This window comes from Giraffa tippelskirchi, chromosome 5, assembly GCF_054371585.1.
Source record: "Giraffa tippelskirchi isolate mGirTip1 chromosome 5, T2T-mGirTip1v1.2.pri, whole genome shotgun sequence".
Classification (NCBI taxonomy): Eukaryota; Metazoa; Chordata; class Mammalia; order Artiodactyla; family Giraffidae; genus Giraffa; species Giraffa tippelskirchi.
This window is the reverse complement of record NC_137279.1, coordinates 51623364-51647364: the sequence shown is the minus strand read 5'-3', so window position 1 is coordinate 51647364 and position 24001 is coordinate 51623364. Positions and strand designations below refer to the sequence as shown.

At 40.5% G+C, this 24001-nt stretch overlaps 1 protein-coding gene across 12 annotated transcripts in view; it reads right to left on the bottom strand.

The window, feature by feature from the left end:
- Positions 1–298: 298 nt before the first annotated feature.
- TP53BP2 (tumor protein p53 binding protein 2) overlaps positions 299–24001 on the bottom strand; it is a 213890-nt gene continuing 190187 nt past the window's right edge. For 6 of the 12 annotated variants that reach the window (XM_081491600.1, XM_081491602.1, XM_081491601.1 and 3 more), the window contains 12 exons: positions 23664–23845; positions 23138–23302; positions 22526–22754; positions 20687–20797; positions 20219–20367; positions 18987–19452; positions 16569–17344; positions 12023–12160; positions 11252–11385; positions 8164–8330; positions 4480–4679; positions 1063–1990 (listed from right to left, as the gene is read on the bottom strand). In XM_081491600.1, the coding sequence (XP_081347726.1) occupies positions 1949–1990; positions 4480–4679; positions 8164–8330; positions 11252–11385; positions 12023–12160; positions 16569–17344; positions 18987–19452; positions 20219–20367; positions 20687–20797; positions 22526–22754; positions 23138–23302; positions 23664–23845 (2759 nt within the window). In that variant the 3' untranslated portion in view covers positions 1063–1948. Of the gene's footprint in view, positions 921–1062; positions 1991–4479; positions 4680–8163; positions 8331–11251; positions 11386–12022; positions 12161–16568; positions 17345–18986; positions 19453–20218; positions 20368–20686; positions 20798–22525; positions 22755–23137; positions 23303–23663; positions 23846–24001 lie in introns of those variants that run through there. The other 6 variants (XM_081491604.1, XM_081491603.1, XM_081491607.1 and 3 more) reach the window with 3 other exon arrangements.

The following is a 24001-nucleotide window of genomic DNA, read 5'->3' as shown; positions in this document are numbered from 1 at the left end:
GGATCCTTGAGGAATGGTGGACGGGAAAGATGACTAGGAGAGAGGTAAACGGCACTCACTGGCTACTGGCCTGACCTCTTTTGATGATCACCACTTACTTCCCAAAGTCAAATCCTATGAACATATAGCTGCTCATGTTGGGCCCCCCTGAGATAATCTAGGATAATCTCCCTATTGTCAGGTCAGTTGATTAGTAAATTTAATTTAAATCTGAAAAATCCTTCTCGGCAGTACCTAGATTAGTGCTTGATTAAATAACCAGGTGTCTCAAGCTGCTATAAAAAAATACCACAGACTGTGTAGCTTAAAAAACATTTATTTCTCATGGTTCTGGAGGCTGGGACATCCTAGACCAAGGTGCCAGCAGATTCAGTGTCTAGTGAGAATGGCAGCCTTCTTGGGGTATCCTCACAGAGTATACTAGACTTTTCCTCTTATCAGGACACTAATTTCATGCAGCCCCACCCTCATGTAAACCTAATCACCTCCCAAAGGCCTCACCTCCAAATACTATCACACTGGGGGTTAGGGCGTCGACATGAATTTTAGGGGGACACACATACTCAGTCCACAACACAACAGGACAAGAATACGGGGGACTGGAGGGGCATCTTCAGAATTTGGTCTACCACACAGGTCCTCTGACATTTCATCCACGTTTTGTCTATTCACTGTTAGTCTGAAAGGCACAGTATGTTCTGCTGTCTACCTTCCTTTCCTGCTAGAATTTACTACTCGTAAAAATATCTAAGGCAACGTGACCACTGGTTTTCTTACCTGTATCTTCTAATAAATGAAACAGTTTTACTAAGCAAAATGAAGTCCCAAACAATTCACGAACTTGGTAATGTATTAATGTGCAGGCTGGGTCTACATAACTTTACATCCTGTAACTCAATGTATATAATCATATGAAGAATCTGAAATAAAATGAGGACACAAACAGCCTGTCAGAAGCTCTAGGTAAAGGTACAAGTTTATATCACCATGGCCTCTAAGATCTTTTATAAAAAGTCTTAATTCTATATCAAAGACCACCACAAAAATCACAAATTGCAAAACTGAGCAAAGAAATACTTATATTTAATCACATGGCTGGTAAAGAAGTACTATTTTTCAGTAGAGTATGATATTCCAATGACTTAGGAACTTGAAACAAAGCTGTTAATGACATAAAAAACTAAAGCCAGTAAAAAGCTTAGAGTCAAAAAGTTTAATTTTATTACAGTTGTTTTTAAAGTCAACTATGATCGTGACAAATATCATGAGTAAGTCTATAGCAAGTCTCTAATTTCTGAGATACAAAAGACAATAAATATAGATTCAAATCTCAGCCTAAAAACAAGAATCTAAATCTACCTGTAGTGTAGTGTGGTTTCAATATTTCAAAGATATGGTGCTACAAGGAATCATACCATCAAGTTATTGCTCACTGACAACCATCAAACAGTTCTTCACAAACAATACACAGTGTGCAGCACCTTTGAGCCTCCATGCAAGTTCCCCACGGGCCTGCTGTTCTGGGAGACAATCAGAGATGGCACCATGGTGGCACTGGTCCTTCTGGTAGGAGGACAGGGATGTGGCAGGTGCTGAAAAACACCAACAGAAGCAGACCATGAAGCTGACCTCCCAGCAGTCCAATAAGTGGTCCCATTTCTTGCAGAGAGCAGGATTGTCACCATGTATCTTTCAGAGTACAACACAGGGCACCTTGCCCAGCGTGGTGCATCAGCTTCCTGCCAAGCTCTGCTCCATCGAGCTGAGCATCCTTCGGCAACAGTGGCTGTTCCAAGCCTTCATGTGCTTCCAGAGCTCCTTCTTCATGGCTTTCAAGTTACTCTGTCATTAAAATGAGTCTTCAAAAATTTCTGCCACAAACGATCGTACTGTTTATTCTCAGTGGTAACAGAGATTAATTCTTCATGAACTAAACGTCTGCAAAGTTTCACGCCAAGCTCCTTTGTCTTGGTTTAATTCTTGGGTATAGCTGTGAAAAGAATTTTTAAAATATTTACATATGCACAGACATGGGCATATAACACACCTTCAAGAAATTATAGGGGGGTGGGTGTGGACATTGATGTCACAGGACAGAAATTAAACCAAAGAAAGGACTCTCTGCCATGTGAAGCAACCAGAGTAGCTGAATAACTTTTGTTGTCATAGGGGTTCCCTCAACAGGAACACCCCTGCTGCAGTGATATAAAATCTGGGATGGCTCAGAGCATTAACTTCCTCTACGCAGCCTATTGAACTGTAAATCAAGTCCAACAAGGACCACAAAGGACTAGAAGTGACTTGCAATACGCTATAAACTCCAACACCGAGAACTTCCGTTCTGAGGGAAAAGATAAGGAGTTGAAAAGTCTCTTTTAACTTTATGCACAATGGATGTCACATGGTGTCATGGGACTGGAGACTGTCACGAACGAAATGCCACCAACTAAAAGCCTACAGATTTGAGGGAGGATAAGTGGAGTTTTTTGTTTTAGGATCTTGTGCTTTTGTGTTTTCCATAACAAGAGCTGGGAAGGAAAGTTCATGAAGCCAAGAGCAAGTCAAACTAGTCATTCAACTGGCAAACAAAACCCTTCCTCCTCCTGCCTTCTCCTCCAGACAAAGGGAAAAAAAGAAAATTGAGTCAGACTTCAAGCCAAAACTGAAAAGTTAACTGAGGGATCAATGTTATATCAAGGACTGCTTTTCTCTGTGAGGAAAGATACTCAGCCAATACAATGTTCAAAACTTGTGAGCCTCTGACTAAAAATTCAACATTTAGGCAATTTCCCTTTTTAAAAAACTTCAAAAGAAACCCAAGGAAGTTGTGTAGAGGCCACTTCTACCCCGGAAAAGATTTCCAAAGGACTAGGAATATTTAAATGTTGGATTAAAATGAAAATCTTCAATCCAGTCCACTGATTTCAGAACCTTTGAAAGCCATACACAGGAGGAGAGCTTGGTCTCACACTTGGGAACGAATGCTTCTCCCCAAGTTTCAGTAACCACCGGAACTCTCTGTTAGAAAATTAAAGTAAAAACCAAATAAGCAACTACCTCTAAGAGGCAGAGCTTTCCCCAAGAAACTATAAGAGGTAAAAGTACACGTTTGCTCTTGGTGTTCATTAAAGAAGGAAAGTGAGTGGCTGCATGTAAGAGATTATGCTTCTCTGGCACTGAAGTCTTTGTAGAAGTGAACAGGAGGGCTCGAAAGAGAAGCATCTCCATATTTCTACTTTCGTCTGGTAATTTGAAAAGCTTTTTTAAAGACCTCCATGGCTTGTTTTGTTTTTTTCCAGTTTCATTACGATCAGATGAATAAATATTATCCAAACCCCAAATGTTTCCTTAATAATAAATTTTGCTCCCAGGAAGACAGGAGTCAAGACGAAAGTGAAAGTGAAGGTCACTCAGTCGTGTCCGACTCTTTGCGACCCCATGGACTATACAGTCCATGGAATTCTCCAGGCCAGAATACTGGAGTGGGTAGCCTTTCCCTTCTCCAGGGGATCTTCCCGACCCAGAGATTGAACCCAGGTCTCCTGCATTGCAGGCAGATTCTTTACCAGCTGAGCCACAAGGGAAGACCAAGAATACTGGATGGGTAGCCTATCCCTTCTCCAGTGGATCTTCCCGACCCAGGAATCAAACTGGTGTCTCCTGCATTGCAGGTGGATTCTGTACCAACTGAGCTATGAGGGAGTCAAGATGTATGAAGTCATTTATACTATACATCAAACAACAAAGAAGAATGAGTCAGAATGAGGAGACATGGGCCAGAATCCAAGTTCCAGATCCCAAAACTGGAGTCATTCTAGCCATCTCCCCAGAGAGTAATGCCCAAGCAGACGGACACTCCTAGATGCTCCCTAGTTTAGGACCTCAAGCTGGGCAGAAGCTCTCTGCAGGCACAGACCATGCTGGCCTGACAAATGATGAAAATACAATAAAAATATCTCCCATTTGCTGTACATTAGACTCCACCCAACTATACTAGCCTTTCCCTGAAAATACCCCCAGAATGTTTGCTGGAAGAGAGTAGCCCCTTCAGACTAATATAGATATGTTATTGGTTTATATAACTGCTGGTATGATTTGATTACTTTCTTGGTTTATATGAAACAAAATTCAACAGTAGAGCAAGAACAAAGAATTTTGCCTCTGGTGCCCTGTTCAGATTCTCTAGCCGATTCACAGATCCAGACTTAAATCCAAAATGTATTTCAAATTTCATAAGCTCAATTCCCATCACATTGTCCAATTATCTTCACTCTATTTATAAATGAAGACAGAACCCCAGACTTCTAGGGGCTGGTAAACCTGTAAATATGCTATTGATCGTAATAGGAATCACTGGAAATGAGGTTCTGGGTCTAAATTTAAGACTATCAGAAATGTTAAATTCCCCTTCTCATTAACAAAGGGCAGCAGGCTGCACTGAATCCACAGCACATGGCAGTTTAGACATCGTTCACTCACTCCCAGCAAGTTGCGTGGAACGTATCCTTCCTTGTCGTTCAGGCGGGCCCACCACCATTCAATCTCATCTTCGTCTTCCCTGCGCACGATTGTCATGCAGTCTCCTTCTTTCATGGGCAGCTCGTCGTCATTCTGAGGTTCATAGTCCCAAAGTGCATAAATGACCCCTTTGTTCATTATGCCCATTTTCTCCTGGACTCCTAAAATCATGTCAGATACAGCACAGAGTAAGTAACTCAGAGGATACCACGCTCAGAACCTGCAGCTCCATGAAACTAAATGAGAAGTAATGGGGAGCTGCTGGAATGGGAGAAACCACTACATTAAACATTCAATAAATAAACTTCCTGGGGACTAGGGAAGGAGAGGAAGGCCAGCACGGTAGAAGGAACATATAAATGACAAGTTAATGTATGCTATTTTTAGCTTTAAACCAGCTCTAAAACTAACCAACACTTTATAAGCAGCTCTCAAAACTACTCTCACTCAGAATACAAAAACAATTACAAACCCAGGAATGAAAAAAACCACTGTTTAAGTCTAGAATATTAAAAAAGTAAATGAGACATCTGTCAAATTTTAGCAGACTCACTAAGTATAATGACCAAGGAACTCTGGGATAATTTTTGTTCTCTACTTAAAACTTCAAGCAAGCAGAAAAAAGATCAGAGTGTTGTGCCTGTTAAAGTGGTTTCTATCAATTTTCAAATAAGGAAATATGGAAGAAAAATATGTATAAAATGTTAGAATGCAGAAATAGGCACAGGTATTAGGATATAAAAGTCTATGTATAGTCAACTTGCAAGGAATGAGAATCAGAATTCTAAAAGTCATTGAAGTCCACAAACTGGGCGAAGGAAAAAAAATCCCCAAATGCTCACTTTTTACCAGAGGTAACAGATTTGCAGATGAACTAGGACTGCAGGTTTCATCTTTCTGCATTTATACCTCCCTATCCTCTAAGGTGACGCTAGTAAGGAGTCACAATCATCAACAGGCAGGCAACACAGGGGAAGGGGAAGAGGAATTAGACAACAATCTCCTGAGCAAGGCAGACTTCATTATTATTTTCACTTCTTTACAAAAGCCAGGAAAATAGCTGCTTGCTTATGAATAGTCAGGTCTTTCAACTTATGTGAACCTAAATTATTAATTATAAACTTATTTTTCCTGTGTCAATTAATGATGTAACACATGCTACTTGTCTCTCACTCTGGGCAAAACTAGAAATTAAATCATTCTTTTCCAAAAGAAGGCTCTGCCTATCTAGAGGGTCAGGTTTCTACTCGTGGGGACAAGTCAATTTCCAACTTTCCTGCTTATATAAGACATGCAAAATATGAGAGATTCACAAGGACAATAAAACTTGATACAACCATGATTCCACTAAGTTTTAAAGCTGGCCGGATTTGTTATCTGTTTGGGATGGAATGATGCACTCAAAATAACAACTTGAGTCTCAATTCCAGGAAATCATTAGACACAAAAGACAATTTCTCATTGTTTATCAAACTAAGAGTTACAAATTATTGGTTTAAACAGTTTCTGAGGGCCTAAAAACATGCTCCACCTCTCTGGTAATTTGGGAAATGCAAACTAAAGCCACAGTGGGATAGGATTCCAAACCCACCGAAGGGTAAAGAGAACATGGAGCAGAAGGAACACTCTGCTTGACAGGCCTCCGTGTGACCTGGCAACTACTTCTAGGGACACCAGGAGATGAGGACAAAAATGGTCACTAGGGCGGAAGGAAGGAAGCAAGGAAGAGAGAGGGAGGGAGGGAGGAACGAAGCGGGAAAACAATCCGAAGTCCGCCCAAAGTAAAATGGAAATATAACTTGTGATAGAGTCCCAGAATGGAACAGCAGCAGAGTGAAAAGAAACGTCAGCTACAGGCAACACCACCAATGAATCTCAAAAGCCACAATGAATGAAAAAAGAAGCCAGGGCATCACTAGTATGGTTTATTCTATATAAAGGTCAAAAATGGGCAGATAAACAATGTTAGTTGTAGGAGTCATACAGAGGCGATACAACTATCGTTATCAATTCCAGGGGGCAGTCACCAAAGATGTGAGAGAGGCTATGTCAGGACAGGGCCCCACAGATGGCTGAGAGAGCTCAGGCTCTGTTTCCCAGGCTGGATACCTGGATGCTTCACTGTGTTCAGTCTAGTAGCATCAGTATTTAAACTACATATCAGAAATGCTCTCAGTATCCACGATACATTTCACAAATTTTTAAAATTTCTCGTCAAATGTCCTTAAATGTTTTTAAAAATCACATTCCTTACTTAAATATAGCTCAATCACCAATATGAGCTATATCTTTTAATATGTTTTTAATAAAACAAAATACATATTACATAACACGGATTTTTAAATATAATAATACATCAAAATTATTCTTCAATCTAGAGTTCAGAACATAAACAGTAAATGATCATAATACCAACAACAAAAACTAAGAGCTAAGAGATAAAGAAGAGAATCTGCAGTCTGTGGTTCTTCCTCTGACTCCCTCCCTTCTCTCCTAGAGCCTGAAAACAAGCCTAGTGACACGCTGAGAACAGCCAGAGAAGACGTTTCACTTTGGGCATATTCCCATATCTGATGCTTGAGTGGTTCAGGGTCCTGGGACCTGCTGCCTCATTTGTCTGTCTTTATCCCTTCTCCCTTCCTCTCAAGCCGGTCTACAAACAAATACTAACCTCAACTTCTAATATTTTTAAATTAAAAAAAAAAAAAATTTCCCTGTAAATAACAATGCCAACTAACATCTATCCATCTAAAACTTCAAGTCCATTTTTTTCTGGGTACAGCACTGATGTTATTATCCATTAGAATCATAAACTCAAAAATAAGAGAACAAAAGAGTCAAAAAATTGGCTCTGAAGTATATGTGGTCTACTTTGTGGCAAGTCTGATTTAGCAGGAAAACTTACATTAGTTGGATTCTTATTCCAACAATGCATTTCTCTTGATCATCTTAGAAGGGAGGAGGAGAGTTCTGTGAACTTATGTGCAAAGATACAGCATCATTTGCCAAGTACTGAGGTCTTATTAGAGGATCTGTTGATGGCCGAAAGCTATTAATCCCGCTAGATGCAATGCTGCATCACTGTCTTTGTTGGTAAAGATGTCCCTGACAATAGCTGCTCCTAGACACACACACACACACAGACACGCACACACAAAAGCTGCATTCACATTTGAGATCAAGGCTGCCCTATTTTCAATGCCCAGGACAATGTACCGACACAAAATGTTTTCCCAAATAATAAGTGAAAGTCACTCAGTCGTGTCTGACTGTGACCCCATGGACTATACTATACAGTCCATGGAATTCTCTAGGTCAGAATACTGGAGTGTGTAGCCTTTCCTTCTCCAGGGGATCTTCCCAAGCCCAGGGATCGAACCCAGGTTTCCCACATTGCAGATGGATTCTTTATCAGCTGAGCCACAAGGGAAGCCCAAGAATACTCGAGTGGGTAGCCTATTCCTTTTCCAGCGGATCTTCCCAACCCAGGAACCGAACCAGGGTCTCCTATATTGCAGGTGGATTCTTTACCAACTGAGCTATCAAGGAACCCCCAAATAATAAGAACACTTATCAAATGATACCCTAGAGATACAGGATACACAAATGCAGTAATCAATACATGTGTATCTAGTTGCTCCATACCATACAGAAATTGCGAGCACTGGGTGTAGCCTTCTTCCATCTCCTCGCACTTATCGGCAGCCGTCTGCATGTCACTGTAGGTCATGGCAAACACAGCGGCTCCTGACTCCACCAAGAACTTACACACCTGGACGTTGTTACAGGAGGCAGCGCAATGCAGCGGGGTCCTGTGGAGAAGGACACAGCAAGGGCTGGAGACGGTTTCCTAAACTGAATGACAATTGCTATGATAGAGTATCTGTAAAGCGAGTTCTCAAGTCTGTCATCTACTAAGACCCTTCTGAAAACCTTTCACACAGATTTTTGAAAATCGGTTAAACACAGATAACTGAGCCCATATGAGAATTACAGAGCCATAAAGGTAAATGTCAGAGTGCTGGACTACACTGGGGCCAGGGCAGCACAGCAGGTGAGAGGAATCAAGCACAGGAGTGAAAGGACATGGAATTTGTCTAATAATCCAAAGCAGGATAAAACGTATTTAGCTCCACGCTCTGGAGCATCCAGTCTAATTATTTCTGCCACAGTGGAGGTTATAATTCTTTAAATAACAGGCCTTCCTCAAAACATGCACCTTTAAAGATCCCTTTTGAAGGAACTAAGTTGCACCTAAAGAACTCCCTTCATCCAACACTTAAAATCCTTACTAAAACTTAATTGGGGAAAAAAAAAATTGCCAATTCAATTTGGACCGGAAAAAATGACTGTTAATATACACATTTCAATCTCTGGTGAGCAGATATTTACGAATACCATGACAAAGAATCTTCTTTAGCATCTCAAATGTTTTGTAATGTATTATAAATGACTCCAGATTCATAGTAAAGGTGGAAGAGGCAGGACCACTGCCCAAACTCAGAAGATAGGCTTGAGGACATTAATCAGGCCCTGAAGTACATGAGATTTCACTTCTTTATCCTCTTCTTCCCTCCCCTCTTCATTTTATTCCCTTTGGGTCTTTCAGAATAGAAATTTATTTCCTATCACCCATCCCAAACACTGTGTTCAATAGCTTGGTGAGTATTACTACAGATTTTTGAACTGCATGGCTTTTTTAATAGTGAATAATTATACATAATCTAAAGAAGAAAGCTGAGCACCGCAGAATTGATGCTTTTGAACTGTGATATTGGAGAACATTCTTGAGAGTCCCTTGGACTGCAAGGAGATCCAATCAATCCATCCTAAAGGAGATCAGTCCTGGGTGTTCATTGGAAGGACTCGTGTTGAAGCTGAAACTCCAATACTTTGGCCACCTCACGCGAAGACTTGACTCATTGGAAGGATTGGGGGCAGGAGGAGAAGGGGACGACAGAGGATGAGATGGTTGGATGGCATCACCAACTCGATGGACATGGGTTTGCGTAGACTCCGGGAGTTGGTGATGGACAGGGAGGCCTGGCGTGCTGCAGTTCATGGGGTCGCAAAGAGTCGGACACGACTGAACGACTGAACTGAACTGAACTGAACTGAAACTCTCAATATTAGGAAAACAAAGGCATTATGACACATTAAGAATTTGTTTTGTTTATGTTATAAAGTTAAACTAAAAAAGTAGGCATAAAAAAGACAAATACGACATGTTATCACTTATACGTAGAATCTAAAAAATAAAACAAAGAAATGAATACAAGAAACCATGTAGACTCACAGATACAGAAAACAAACTAGCGGTTACCAGTGAGGAAAGTGCAGCAAGGAAGATAGCAAGACAGGGATAAGGGACTAAGAGAGACAAACTACTCTGTATAAAACAAATACGCTACAGCACAGGAAATAGCCAATATTTTAAAAATAACTATAAGCAGAGTATAATCTATAAAACCTTTGAATCCCTATGCTATACACCTGGAACTAATATAATATTGTAACTCAACTATATCTCAATTTAAAAAAAACAAAACTCTACTGAGAGCTAAACTAAAAAAAAAGAGAGACATAAAAAGCTATATATATATATTTATGTACACATTCATAAATGAGCTTGAAGGAAATATATTAAACTACTGACGGTGGGGAACACATGGCTTGTTTTCCTCATTTCTCTATTTTTGCATGTTTCCATATTGGGCTCATATTTTATACACATTAATTTTTTTAAACTGCAACCAAAATGCTTCTCAGAGTATCATTTATAACAAAAGAAAAAACTGGAAAAACAATTTAAATGTCTAACAAGGAGACAGTCACAGAAAACGAGTCACAGCCAAGTGGTAGCAGAAGAGGCTTTTTCGAATCTATGAATATGGGTATCTACGACTTACGTGTATACATGTAAATTTGATATTACAATTATTTCCATATCAAGAGAAAAAACAGCCTATAAAATTAAAATACTTGAGTAAACATGGTGTGATTTACAACTTAAAAAAATTTTCCATATAGAAAGAAGTAAATTTTTGTTATTTTTTCCCCAAAAAAAGCATATCATAATTTAAAATTTTATTTTTTCAAAAAATGAAATACAAAATTTACTATCCATTCAGTTATCCTGATAACTACAGTTATCAGGAGTGACAGTTATCAGGAGTGACAGTAACTTATTTGGGCCTTTGATATTATTAGTTAATGATAATGTATTATCTTATGAACAATAATATTCATCATTTGCAATAGTATCTCCTGGGTTTTATCCGCAAACCAGTTCCACAAAATGCTCCATGAGAAATGGATTCCAGTCAAAAATATTTGGGAAAGGTTATAAATTACTCAATATGATCCCCTCTTAAGAGACATATGGTAGTTCCAGGGAGGTGGAAGGAATCTGCTTAAATCAGCATTTCTTAGATCTGCTGAAACATGACAGTGAACTGTGTACCACCTTGGGACATTTCTTATTTTTATTATTTAACTACTAAACTTCTAGAACTCCATCTGCTTCCAGAATGGGAGTGAGAGGACTGTTAACATGAGGACATATTAATTCCTTGAAAGCATCTCCCACGTCTCTCCTTCTAGATTATAAACAGCATGAGGACGTGCACTGACATCCTTTTTTGCCTTCCAGAAGCACCTACAACACTGCTCCTCTGCTGCCTACACAGCAGATACAACTGAAGCCAGAATGGAGTTTAAAAGAAAATCTTACCATCCATCACTGTCAGCAGCATTGACATTTACACCAAACTGGACCAGGAATTTCACAATTTCGGTGTGACCTGCACACACAGCGTTGTGAAGAGCTGTAATACCTTCATCATTAGGCAGGCTTGGGTCATCAACCTATAATGTCAATAAGAAGGGCAACTGTTACTCAAATTTCTTGTTGCCTGAACAATCAACTATTAGTTTTAAGAAAATCATAATTAAAACCTACAGAAGCCAAAAAAACTGTACCAAGAACAGTTCTAGAAGTAAGATAGACATTAAGTAGGCACTCACTATAAAAAGGTTTTTTAAAAGCTGAAAAAGTCCCAGGAACTATAACCTTACAGTCATTTTTGTTTATTTATCCTCCAACTTCCCACCACAAATTAGTGCCTAAGCAGAAGTCACATTTGCCATAAAGAGGAAGAAAAGTCAAACTAAAAATATTTTAAATAGCAGGCTTCTGAAAAGTAGGGACCACAATTGAAACCACTGCAGAGTACAAATCTATACATGAACAATTTTTAAAGGAGGGTCATGATCTCCCTGGGAAAGCAAAGTAACCCCAGAGAAAACTGAATGTCCACATTATTGAAATTGTTACAGCCACACTCTTAAAACAGAGAAGCTGGTTGCGGAGCATGCTCAAGAGTTCCTCTCAACAAACCCAACTCCCTAAAGAGAAAACAACGTAAACTACAGTAGCTTTCTGATCAGAGCTCTAAAACAAAATACAAGGTCATATTTATGAAATTAACTAATTCAATCATACCTCATAAATAATTCTCTGTACAAGGTCAAATTCTCCCTCCAAAGAGGAATCTAGAAGCAAAGCAAGGGGGTTGAATTTCACCCTCATTCCATGAGCAATCCGCTCAGAACCAGTTTTACGCAAGTTTGTCCTTTTGCCCTGCAGAAGAAACACACAGAAGATTTAAGAGACCCAAACACAATAAAAAGGAGAGAAATAACACCTCAGCTGAGTTAGTAAAAAGAACTTTAAAATATATATATTTAGCACATTTTATTAAAGTGTAACATTATGCTAGAAAGTATATAAATCATAATACATAGCTTAATATTTATATATGCACATAACAGAGTGGGAAGAACTTAACTCTTTAAAACTTAGTGAAATCACATTTGGGTAACACTGGGCTAAGAGTAAAATCTGTAAAGCAGGCTGGCTATTTGGCAAGGATCAAAATTAGGCAAGACTGGTCTTTAAATTATTTTATATAGTAGAGCAAACCCCACATGATTAATCCGGGCAAGAGCACAAACTCTAAATTGTGATAGCTGACATTTATTGAAGGATTATTCCTTTATTCTTCACGAAAACTTCATTATCCCATTTTACAGATAAGGAAATTGAGGCACACAGCCAGTAAACATCAGTCAGAGATGGAATCAAATCCAAGTAATCAGGCTTCTTCAAAACCCTTCCTTTTAACCATTTCACAGCATAAAGCCTCTTGTGGGGTTGGAGGGGAAAGTATATTATAAGGAAAAATATAAAGATCAGCCTGACTTAGATAAACCAGGGAAGAATCCTACCAGTCTTAATCTTCTCTACGTTTTAATACATCAGGCTTAAAAAAATTAGGTAACCAGATCTAACATTCTCTCTAAGATAGGTTTCTTAAACACAACCAACAGAGTAGAAACATTTCCTAGGGTATGATAGACCGACCACACTTCTCTTTCTTTAATTTCAGATGTGGAAAACTACTGAGTTTTGAAAAACATTAAGTGGCAATCAATATATTTCACAAATGTGCAGTGGCTAAAATGCTGTCTCTTGAAAAAAAAAGAAGTGTAAATATTACATGGCAGCAATAATACAACTCATAAATAGTACAGTCATATCCACTTTCAAACAAAAGTACAAGATAAAGGCTTCTACTTAACATGAGCTAGGAAGGAAAAACTTTATAAATCGCTTTCCTAGGAAGAGAATAACAGAATCTTGCATGTTTAACACTAAGAGAATCACGCCTCAGAACTTAGAAGCACAAAGTTGTTAACGTATTAAGTTCTATTCTAAAACATTTCCCCTTACAATTCAATGTTCACTATCTACAACTTTTAAACAAATGTTGACTGTAAACTAGTAGCTAAAGCAACTTTGGATAATCATTATTTTTGAATACTACCACATCTGAAGATGTAATAAGGGATCAAATGTATAAAGCACTTTCACAAAACAAACAAAAAAAAGCTTTAGCAATATTTATTTATTTAAATTTTTTTGGCCACGGGGCATGTGGATCCTAGTTCCCCAACAAGGGATCAAAAACTTATGCCTCATCACAGCAGGATCCCCCATGACCCACCTCCCAGAATACTGGAAATAAAAGCAAAAATAAACAAATGGGACCTAATTAAAATTAAAAGCTTTTGCACAACAAAGGAAACTATAAGCAAGGTGAAAAGACAGCCTTCAAAATGGGAGAAAATAATAGCAAACGAAGCAACAGACAAACAATTAATCTCAAAAATATACAAGCAACTCCTGCAGCTGAATTCCAGAAAAATAAACGACCCAATCAAAAAATGGGCCAAAGAACTAAACAGACATTTCTCCAAAGAAGACATACAGATGGCTAACAAACACATGAAAAGATGCTCAACATCACTCATTATTAGAGAAATGCAAATCAAAACCACAATGAGGTATCATTTCACACCAGTCAGAATGGCTGCTATCTTGGAAGTCTACAAGCAATAAATGCTGGAGAGGGTGTGGAGAAAAGGGAACCCTCTTACACTGTTGGTGGGAATGCAAACTAGTACAGCCACTATGGAGAACAGTGTGGAGATTCCTTAAAAAACTGCGAATAGAACTGCCATATGACCCAGCAATCCCACTGCTGGGCATACACACCGAGGAAACCAGAATTGAAAGAGACGCGTGTACCCCAATGTTCATCGCAGCACTGTTTACAATAGCCAGGACATGGAAGCAACCTAGATGTCCATCAGCAGATGAATGGATAAGGAAGCTGTGGTACATATACACAATGGAATATTACTCAGCCATTAAAAAAAATACATTTGAATCGGTTCTATTGAGATGGATGAAACTGGAGCCCATTATACAGAGTGAAGTAAGCCAGAAAGAAAAACAACAATACAGTATACTAATGCATATATATGGAATTTGAAATATGGTAACGATAACCCTATATGCGAGACAGAATAACAGACACAGATGCATAGAACAGTCTTATGGACTCTGAGGGAGAAGGTGAGGGTGGGACGTTCTGGGAGAATAGCATTGAAACATGTATATTATCATATGTGAAACAGAACACCATTCCATGTTCGATGCATGAGACAAGGGCTCAGGGCCGGGGCAATGGGATGACCCAGAGGGATGGGATGGGGAGGGAGGTGGGTGGGGGGTCCAGGAAGGGGAACACATGTAAACCCATGGCTGATTCATGTCAATGTATGGCAAAAACTAGTACAATATTGTAAAGTAATTAGCCCCCAACTAAAATAAATAAATTTATTTAAAAACAAAAACCTATGCCTCTTGTATGGAAGCAAGGAGTCTTAACTACTGGATCGCCAGGAAGGTCCCTAAAGCAGTTTTTTAGAAATCTTTATAATATGCTATGTTGCCTTTGCCCAGGTTTTTAAAATTCACAGCTTGCATTCCTACTGAAATAAAATTGACTTCAAATTAAACTCTGAAAAAACCAACTTTAAAGACATTCTAGGGTTTTGATCTCCTCTCTACTTCAAAGAGGCATAATAAACTTCCAAAGAAAAGCTTAATATCTGGAAGGAGTCCGGGACACATGCCCAAGTCAAAACATACAAAGCTTTAGAATAGCTTCATGTCATCTAAAATGTATGGGATGCACAAAAGCAGATCTAAGAGGGAGCTTTACACACTTACCCCAGGAAACAAGAAAAACCTCAAATAAACAACCTAATCTTATATCTAATGCAACTAGAGAAAGAAGAACAAACAAAACCCTAAGTTAGCAAAAGGAATCACAAAGATTAGAGCAGAAATGAATGAAATAGAGACAAAGAAAACAACAGAAAAGATGAATGAAACCAAAAGCTGGTTCTTTGAAAAGGTAAAATTGATAAACCTTTAGCCAGGCTCATCAAGAAAAAAGGGAGAGGGCGCAAATCAATAAAATTAGAAATGAAAGATGAAAAGTTACCACTGACACCACAAAAATACCAAGGACCTTAAGAGACTACTACAAGCTCATGCCAATAATATGGACAACCTGGAAGAAATGGACAAATTCTTAGAAAGGTAAAATCTTCCAAGGCTGAACCAGGAAGAAATAGAAAATGTGAACAGACCAATTACAATTGCTGAAACAGAATAACTTAATGTCAGAGCACAAGGAAATCTGAGGGATCACCATGATACCCAGAGACTTCAAACCAGGCTGAAGGTGCTGCTAAGTCGCTTCAGTCGTGTCTGACTCTGTGCAACCCCACAGACGGCAGCCCACCAGGCTCTGCCGTCCCTGGGATTCTCCAGGCAAGAATACTGGAGTGGGTTGCCATTTCCTTCTCCAGTGCATGAAAGGGAAAAGTGAAAGTGAAGTCGCTCAGTCGTGTCTGACTCTTAGCGACCCCATGGACTGTAGCCTACCAGGCTCCTCCATCCATGGGATTTTCCAGGCAAGAGTACTGGAGTGGGGTGCCATTGCCTTCTCCAATGAGGCTAAAGATTGTCTACCCCACTCTCTTCTAGGCCCCAATTCAACCAGAACCCAATTCTTCCAGAACCATTCCAGTTTTATCAATGTCGAAAGTTTGAGGTTCCACCTAAATATGACACTGAAAATATATTTCAATGCTAGAAAAAGAAAAGTTTGAAAGAGTGATGTCACCAACGAGAAGTTAAACCATCTGCCTTATTTCACAGAGCTAAACTAATGATCAAAAATTCCATATGCAGTCTTCTCATTCCCAGTGTGGCTTCCCTAATATGCAACACCAGCTACAGAAGAAACAGCAGACGTGGTATTTATAGGTATAAGAACAAAACTTTTGTTTCCTTCATGAAGAAAGGAGTTCTTCCTAAAAAGTGAAAATGTTCATGATACTGAATATACTGCATTTTGATAACATTTATAAGATCCACTCTGTGCCAAGAGAATTGCAAAATAAAAGGCAAGTTGTGGAAGACATTTGTTACAGTCAGCAGTTTAAACACAGATCATCTTTTGTGAATGGTTGTAAGCACTCGCTGGTGTTTTGCTGAGTTGTGACCATCAGCCACCGAGAAGGCTGTGACAAGATAAAAGCTTTCCGCAATGATAGGTTTTACTTACGGGAGGCAAAGAAGCCTGCCCGGTGATCTCAGGCGGACGCAAGCTCACAGAGTCTTCTCCTGGGCCTTCTGGTTCCCCAGACGGGTATGGTGGAGGTGGGTAGGGTGGGTATTCCTCCAGGTACACTTCCAGCAGAGGAGGAGCCTCTGGGTTTGGTTCTTCCACAGTGTTCTGGAAATTCGGGCTGCTGTCTGGGACTCCTTCAGGCACATACTCAAGGCCTGCAGAAGGAGCTGGCACGTCACTGCTCTCTGTACTGGAGCTCCCAGCCTCCTCCGGGGACGCCGGCTCAGGAACCAGAGGGACCACCTCCTTCTCTGGCTCCACAGGCAAATATGGATTCTGGATCTCCAGAGGGCTTTCCGGGCTGGCAGTCCCAGAAGCAGACTTGGATGGGTAAGCTGGGACAGAAATGGTCTCCATGGCGGCGATGGTGGTCCTCTGATACAGAAGTTTCTGAATATTCGGCCCATTAGGACCCTCGGGTTCTGTAATAGAGCTGCGTTTCTTCAGTGGCCGGGGGGCATTCGACAGTTTCTTTCGCAGGGCTTCTAGGTCAGCATCACTCTGGTTTCGGTAAGGATTAGATAAGAAAGGCAGTAATTTGGTAGGGCTGAGCGGCCGAGGAATCCTTTCGTTTTCGTGGGTCTCCTGAACTGAAGAAACAGGCTCTGTTTCGGGTTCTGGGCTGCCAGGTTTGCCCTGGTTATTGGAATAAACGTTCTCTGGGAGCTGCTGTTGGTTCTGAGCAGCAGCAATCACAGGCTTGCCATACACTAATTGGAATTGGGGGGAAAAAAAAGCTTTGATTAATATTAAACAAAACTAGCAAATGACAGACAGAAGTAACAATAATTAAAGCCTCTTTTAATTTCATAGTTATTACATAAATACCCTTGATACAACTAATTTTTAAAAATAACGAACAGAGCAAGGTTTCCACCATTGCATAATACATTTACAGTAGGATCAAAACCCTCACTGATTGTAAACAGGCCCCATTATTTTATGTATCAATAAGAAAATGCTGCCAAGTACAATTGTAAGAAATCACTTACAGAGCATCCACATTTAAAATGTTGAAATGTAAAATACATAAAATAAATAAGATGTCAAACTGTGAAAAGGATTTAGAATCAATGAAAATTGGTGATCCTTTCATGTGTCCAAATTAAAACTAAACATGCGTGATCCCATCTTTTACAGTTTTCAAAAGTAAATCAATGTGAGAAATCATCTGGCTCACAAAATTATTAATAACCACCTATATTTACCAAAACTAGTCCCCTTAGACATTCTATCATCATTATCTAATTCCCAAATCATTATATGAGATGCTGCTGCTGCTGCTGCTAAGTCGCTTCAGTCGTGTCCAAGTCTGTGCGACCCCACAGACGGCAGCCCACCAGCCTCAGTTCACACCAAAGACTCATGAAAAGAGAAAGATGTAGTATGTATACAAATTCTCTGCTGTATAATTACTTCCACGACATTTGGGGCCATAATTACATGCTTATTTCATAACTAGAAAGCCTTTTCATCCATTTAAAACATATTGAATTCTATTTTAGTTCCATAAAGTAATGACTCTTAGAAAGGACCCAACAAGTGACCAGACTATGTACATTTAACACAAAGTAATCTTTTGATGTTTTATATTTAAGTAGTAGCTGTGTCCTCATTAGAACAACTTAAAATATAGTAGAGAGCATTAAAAAAGAAAAAAGCCATTCACAGAGGCAGCTGTCCAATCCTCTATGCCCCAAGAACGTCTGGTCAGACCTTGAGCCAAGACACAGCCTTCTGCACAATAATTACCCACAGGCACTCTTCCCCAATCACCAAGGGGCTTGTCCGTGAACAGGAAACAAACACACATGGGAAATTCAACACAGGAGATGATGTCATCCCTACAGGTTTTATTTATCTATATCATTCATTTATTTCATTTTACTCATATTTTATTTTATCTACCTATCATTTTCAGCTACCACAACAGTTGGCTTTTAGCACAAACTCCTTTAAACTTCGCATGCAGAACAGGAAAAAAGTAAAGTGAAGTCAGTCGCTCAGTTGTGTCTGACTCTTTGCGACCCCATGGACTGTAACCCACCAGGCTCCCCTGTCCATGGGGATTCTCCAGGCCAGAATACTGGAGTGGGTAGCCATTCCCTTCTCCAGGGGATCTTCCCAACCCAGGGATCAAACCCGCGTCTCCTGCTTTGCAGGCAGATTCTGTACCGTCTGAGCCACCCAGGAAGCCCTATGCAGAACAGAAGCCATACTGAAATAAAACTCTTAGGACAAAAGCATCAGTCAAAGCAGGTACAAGTCACCGTGCTGTTTACAGAGAGAGGGCAGCTCTGGCGAAGGATAGAAACATATCCACGCAGGTGAAGATGAGACCCAGAATCTTACCGCTTGGAAAGTGGGGTGCTCGGGGATGGGGCTTGGTCAGTGCGCTCTGCACGGCCTGTTGGAAGTTTTTCCCGGGAGCCTGGTGCTGTGTGTACATGGAGTATATGGAGCTGGTGGCCACCGTCTGGGGTTTTCTGAAGGGTGGAAGGAGGGCGTCCTTGGAAGGCTGAGGCGTGAAGGGTCGGACAGCGGCAGCAGGGGGACTCTCTTGCTTAGAACCTGGAGGAAGGGTCTGGTCTGCTGGGCCCACTGAAGGCCCGCCGGGGGCCAGCAGGACCCTCTGCTGCTGCACTGTGGGTTTGGGTTTACCTCCCATGGATGTAACAGCTGCTGACAACTGCGGAGCAGTTCCATCTGGCTTCATGTCGGATGGTGACTGGTTAGTTTGTCCAAAATAAGGCAAATTTATCTGTTTTGGTTTTGATGGGACAGGAGGTGGTACCTTAGCCACATTTTTATTTGCAGCCTGTAAACACACACACATACATCCAGTTAAAATATTGTATAACTGGGTACATGGAATGTTCTAGATAATCTAAGTTTTACAAGTGTCAATATAGACCAAAAAGACTAGCTCTACATTGAAAGGTCATTAAAAAGTTTTAAATCTCTGAGTTTAATCACAGGTAAAAGAACCTTCAATAATGCAATACAATTCTTACCCAGCACAACTTCCTCTGAGTCACCCCTTCCTACTGGGGCAATTGTTTAAGTGCCCACTTGAAAACCTTATTTGCCATTTTACATATTCACGGATGGCACCAATAACTGAAAACTATTCCTGTTCAATGGAATTTCATGCAATCTGGGCCGTGTTGTAAAAAGAAAAAAAAAAAACTTCTAACTGGATCACACAGCCACAGCCTGGTTGTCAAAGGCTGGGATTCTAATGGTTACGGAGGATTTACCATCAAATTGCTTGATATTGCCTTAACCCCAAATTTTGAAGAGACAACATAACTAAGCTCTGTGAACACAATGTTATTTAACGCACTGGTATTTTTTAGAGAGTCACACAAAATAAGACCCACAAGCCAGTCAGTCATGTTCCTCCTGTATGATGGGAGACCACAAATACACTCAAGTAACAGAACTGAAAATAACAGAATGCAGTTATATTTTCTAATCTTCCAGACTTTGTTTTTTTATTCTCCCTCATATTAATACTTTATCTTTTGAAAAATGCACAAAGAATTACTATTAAATGCTAAACCTGGGATGTCCTCACATACCTGAGCATCCCGCAAGATGTCTTCACTGCTCTGGTTCTTCCTCAGGGTACCGAAGGCAGGCGGGGCGGCAGATTGGTCCACGGTGTCGAACATCGAAAAGGGACGTACTTTCTTCTCCTTCTCCCTCAGTGGAACCTCTCCCTCATCCACTGAAGAAGACAGGAAAAAAAAAAAATCACTCTAAAAATCAAACTGCTCGTGATAAAAATTTCTTATTCACATTACTCTCTCCACAATCTCTTTGAAATCCTATAGTCATTAAATGCTCTATTTTTAAATTACGTCGATTAAGGAATAACCCCACACTACAATGCTAGTACCTTAATTCCCTGGCTAAAGGAAGCTGTTCTGGAAATAAACACAGTCCCTGGTTTTAACACACTAGAAAGTAGCTATCTAAAAAAGAATACTTAGAGCCCTCAGATGGCCAAAAGAGATTACTCAGGAACAGCACAAGTAAACCTCTACCTTGGTCTGGAACGTTCCCGGAGCTTTTAGATACAGAGGCAGAGGCTTGGCTAGAGAAAAGATCTGCATTCGGAGAAGTCCAATCAGGGCCAAGCAGATGGATTTTAGAGCCTAGAACACAGAAAAGTAGCTACAATAACCCGGCAGGCTAAGGAGATTTTTAATGGTTCCCTTTGCCGCAGACATTTAATCTCGTGAAAGTCAAAGTCGCTCAGTTGTGTCTGACTCTTTGCGACTCCATGGACTATACATATACAGTCCATGGAATTCTCCAGGCCAGAATACTGGAGTGGGTAGCCTTTCCCTTCTCCAGGGGATCTTCCCAACCCAGGGATCGAACCCAGGGCTCCCGCATTTTAGGCAGATTCTTTACCAGCTGAGCCACAAGGAAAGCCCTTAATCTCTAAAACTCGGTTTAAATCTCAGACTCACAACAAGCCCAGTAAACTTACTTAGAAACATCAGATTGTATACTTGTATTAACAGCCTAAGAGTGTTCTCGCTTACTTAAAATAATCACGATCAACACATCACGATCAACACAAATTCTGCTTGAAGCAGCAAGGACTCGACTTATCACACGGTAAGAAAACATCACCATCACACCCAGAAAACGACTTCCAATTTAGCAAACCAAGGGCTCGCTGGCGTGTCTTACGTAACCACCACAAGTGATGTATGCACAACGAAAGCAAAAACGCAGGCTTTCAGTCCATGACTCTGACCACCGTCTTGGATAAATCAAAATATTCAAGTGTTTTCTACACTGGCATTTAAGTTTCAAAGCCACAGCTTTTCTTTTACAGAAGTAACTCTTTCTACAATAAAACCCAGACTACGTAGCACTACTGCGTCACAGTGGTAATGACAGCAAAATAGTAAATAATTTTAAAGTTAGCTATTATTTACACATGATAGTGGCTAGGGAAAAGACACAATTCTATTTTTTTCTCCTGAATATTAAGCTCATTAAAGGATATTTTCACCCAGCTTTTCCTATAACTCTCCTTTCATTTTCTCCTCTTATTAATAGAAAACTCTGGTGTGCATCCCCACCCTCCAAAATATCTGAGGACTACACACAGAAAACAAAGGTCACTAACACAAGAAGCCTCTATTACCTTCACTTTTTAAGAAATTTTATTTATTTTTTAATTGAAGGATAATTGCTTTACAGAATTTTGTTGTCTTCTGTCAAACCTCAACATGCATCAGCCATAGGAAGGTATACAATATCCCCTCCCTTTTGAACCTCCCACCTTTTACCTTCACTTTTATCTCCCAGTGTTTACTTTATTCTAAACATTATCACATAGGCAAATTCTCACGCAGAAGCACATATGAATAGTAAACACCAACAATCAACAGAGTGGACCCACCACCTTACAGTCTGTGGAGATGTCACCACTAACACATATCTGGCCTTTTTATACAACAGGGAAAGTTCTCAACTTGTTAACATCAGATCAAAATTTCTTTATTAATGAGTAGGAATTCAAACCAATTTTTAAGGTTTTCAAAAACCTGATGTTTTATTTCATTTCCTGAGCAGAACTATATTATTGAGCGTTAAGAAAATTATCATTTCCTAACCCCAAAGAACACAAGCAGGGTTTTAGAATTTCAACATGAACAAGGAATAAATAGGAAGACACCTTTTAAAACTCAAAACTTGGGGGGGAAAATCTAAATTAAAAAAAAAAAAGACTTGCTGTGAAGCACAAATAAAAGAAAGGTATACAAAAATAAATAAATAAATAAAACTCAAACTTGAGGGAAAATCACAGTGAGAAGGGGAGCAGCTAGGCTGCGGAAGGACTAGGAAGTGCCTGGTTTTACCTTTCGCTTGCGAAGCGGCCCCAGATCTCATGTTAGGCAGCGTCTGCACTTTCATGGGCCCCTCGGAAGCCTGCGTGGCCCCGGGCCCGTCGGGCAGGGCTGGCTTTACCAGAAGTTCAGGTCGCGATGGGATTCGGGGCATAGTCGACGACTGGATGTAGGGACCGACCGCCGCCACGCGACTCGGCCCCGACGCCCCCGGCTGGGGCACGTGTCCATCAGACGAGACCTTATTTGGAGAAAGCACAGGGTCTTAAGTATTGCAAGTCAGGCCGGATCCAACTCAGAAAAGCCCGTGACACTGTGATCATTTTATCTGCTAAAATCCAGCACTTTCAGGATCTAGCCATCGAGGGTACAAGAAACGTCCCCAGACAAAAACAGCCCCGGGTGTAGTCTCACCCACACTTCATTACAAGAATTAGAAAGAAGAGCAGAGCTATGGAGGGGATAATATTAAAAGTACAAGAAGAGCGGACTCTCTTTCAAGGAGCCACAGGCCCTGTCTCTTTTCCGAGGATGCGCCCAACAGTGTTTCTGAAATATGCAAGCACTGACCTCACTGGGATGGGTCTGTCCCCCCCTCCCGGCCTGGGCCAACCGCACACTTACTGGAAGGTTCTCTTTCTGCTGCAGGGCCGCCTTCTTCTTCCACAGCCGGTCCCTGAGCTCATTAACACGCTTGTCCATCACCGCCACTTCTGAATTGCGCTTATTCAAACACTCCCTCTGTTGTTGCAGCTTGGCATTCTGCTCCTGGTTCAGTTTGTTTCTTAACTGAATAAAATTAGGGGAGAAAAAGGTAGCCAAGGAGTAGGCAGAAAAATTTCTCAAACAGATAATCACATGGTTCACTATTATATAATTTCTAAAAATGTAAGGTCCCTCCACGCTTCTCATCTCATGGTTTAAAATGAAGTGTTAGACCACCGGCTGTGGTCACAATGAATGCCTCCGGTTTCCTGTTTGAGGTATCACAAAGTTTATTCTGGATTCTGTGGAGTTTAGGTCTTCCTCCCCGTCCCCACCCCTTTAAGGAAAAGAGGTGGAAATCCAGGACTTCCTGCCCTGTATGTGGACAATGCTGTGGTGCTGGAGAGGAGGTGCCACGGAAATGTCACAAGAGGCCACTGTCTACCTGAAGCTCCTTGTAGAGCCGATCGAGCTCAGCCACCGCGGACTGGTTGTCATGGTGACCGTCAATCCTGCCGTTCTTCAGCATCTCCAGTTGTCTCGTGAGCTCCTCTACTTTTGACACAGCCAGAACAAGCTCCCTCTGCTTTTGCTGGAACAAACTATTCATCTGTTCAATTTCCTCCACTAAAGTAAGAATGAGAAAAGCAACAACTGTTGAAACGAAAAACGAGAAGGGATCGCTTCCCGGGCAACCTAAGATGTACCATAAACTTTCTCATAAAAAGCAAAGGAAATTTTCAGAAATGTCCTAGAACCAACCAATTCCTTTATAAGCAACTG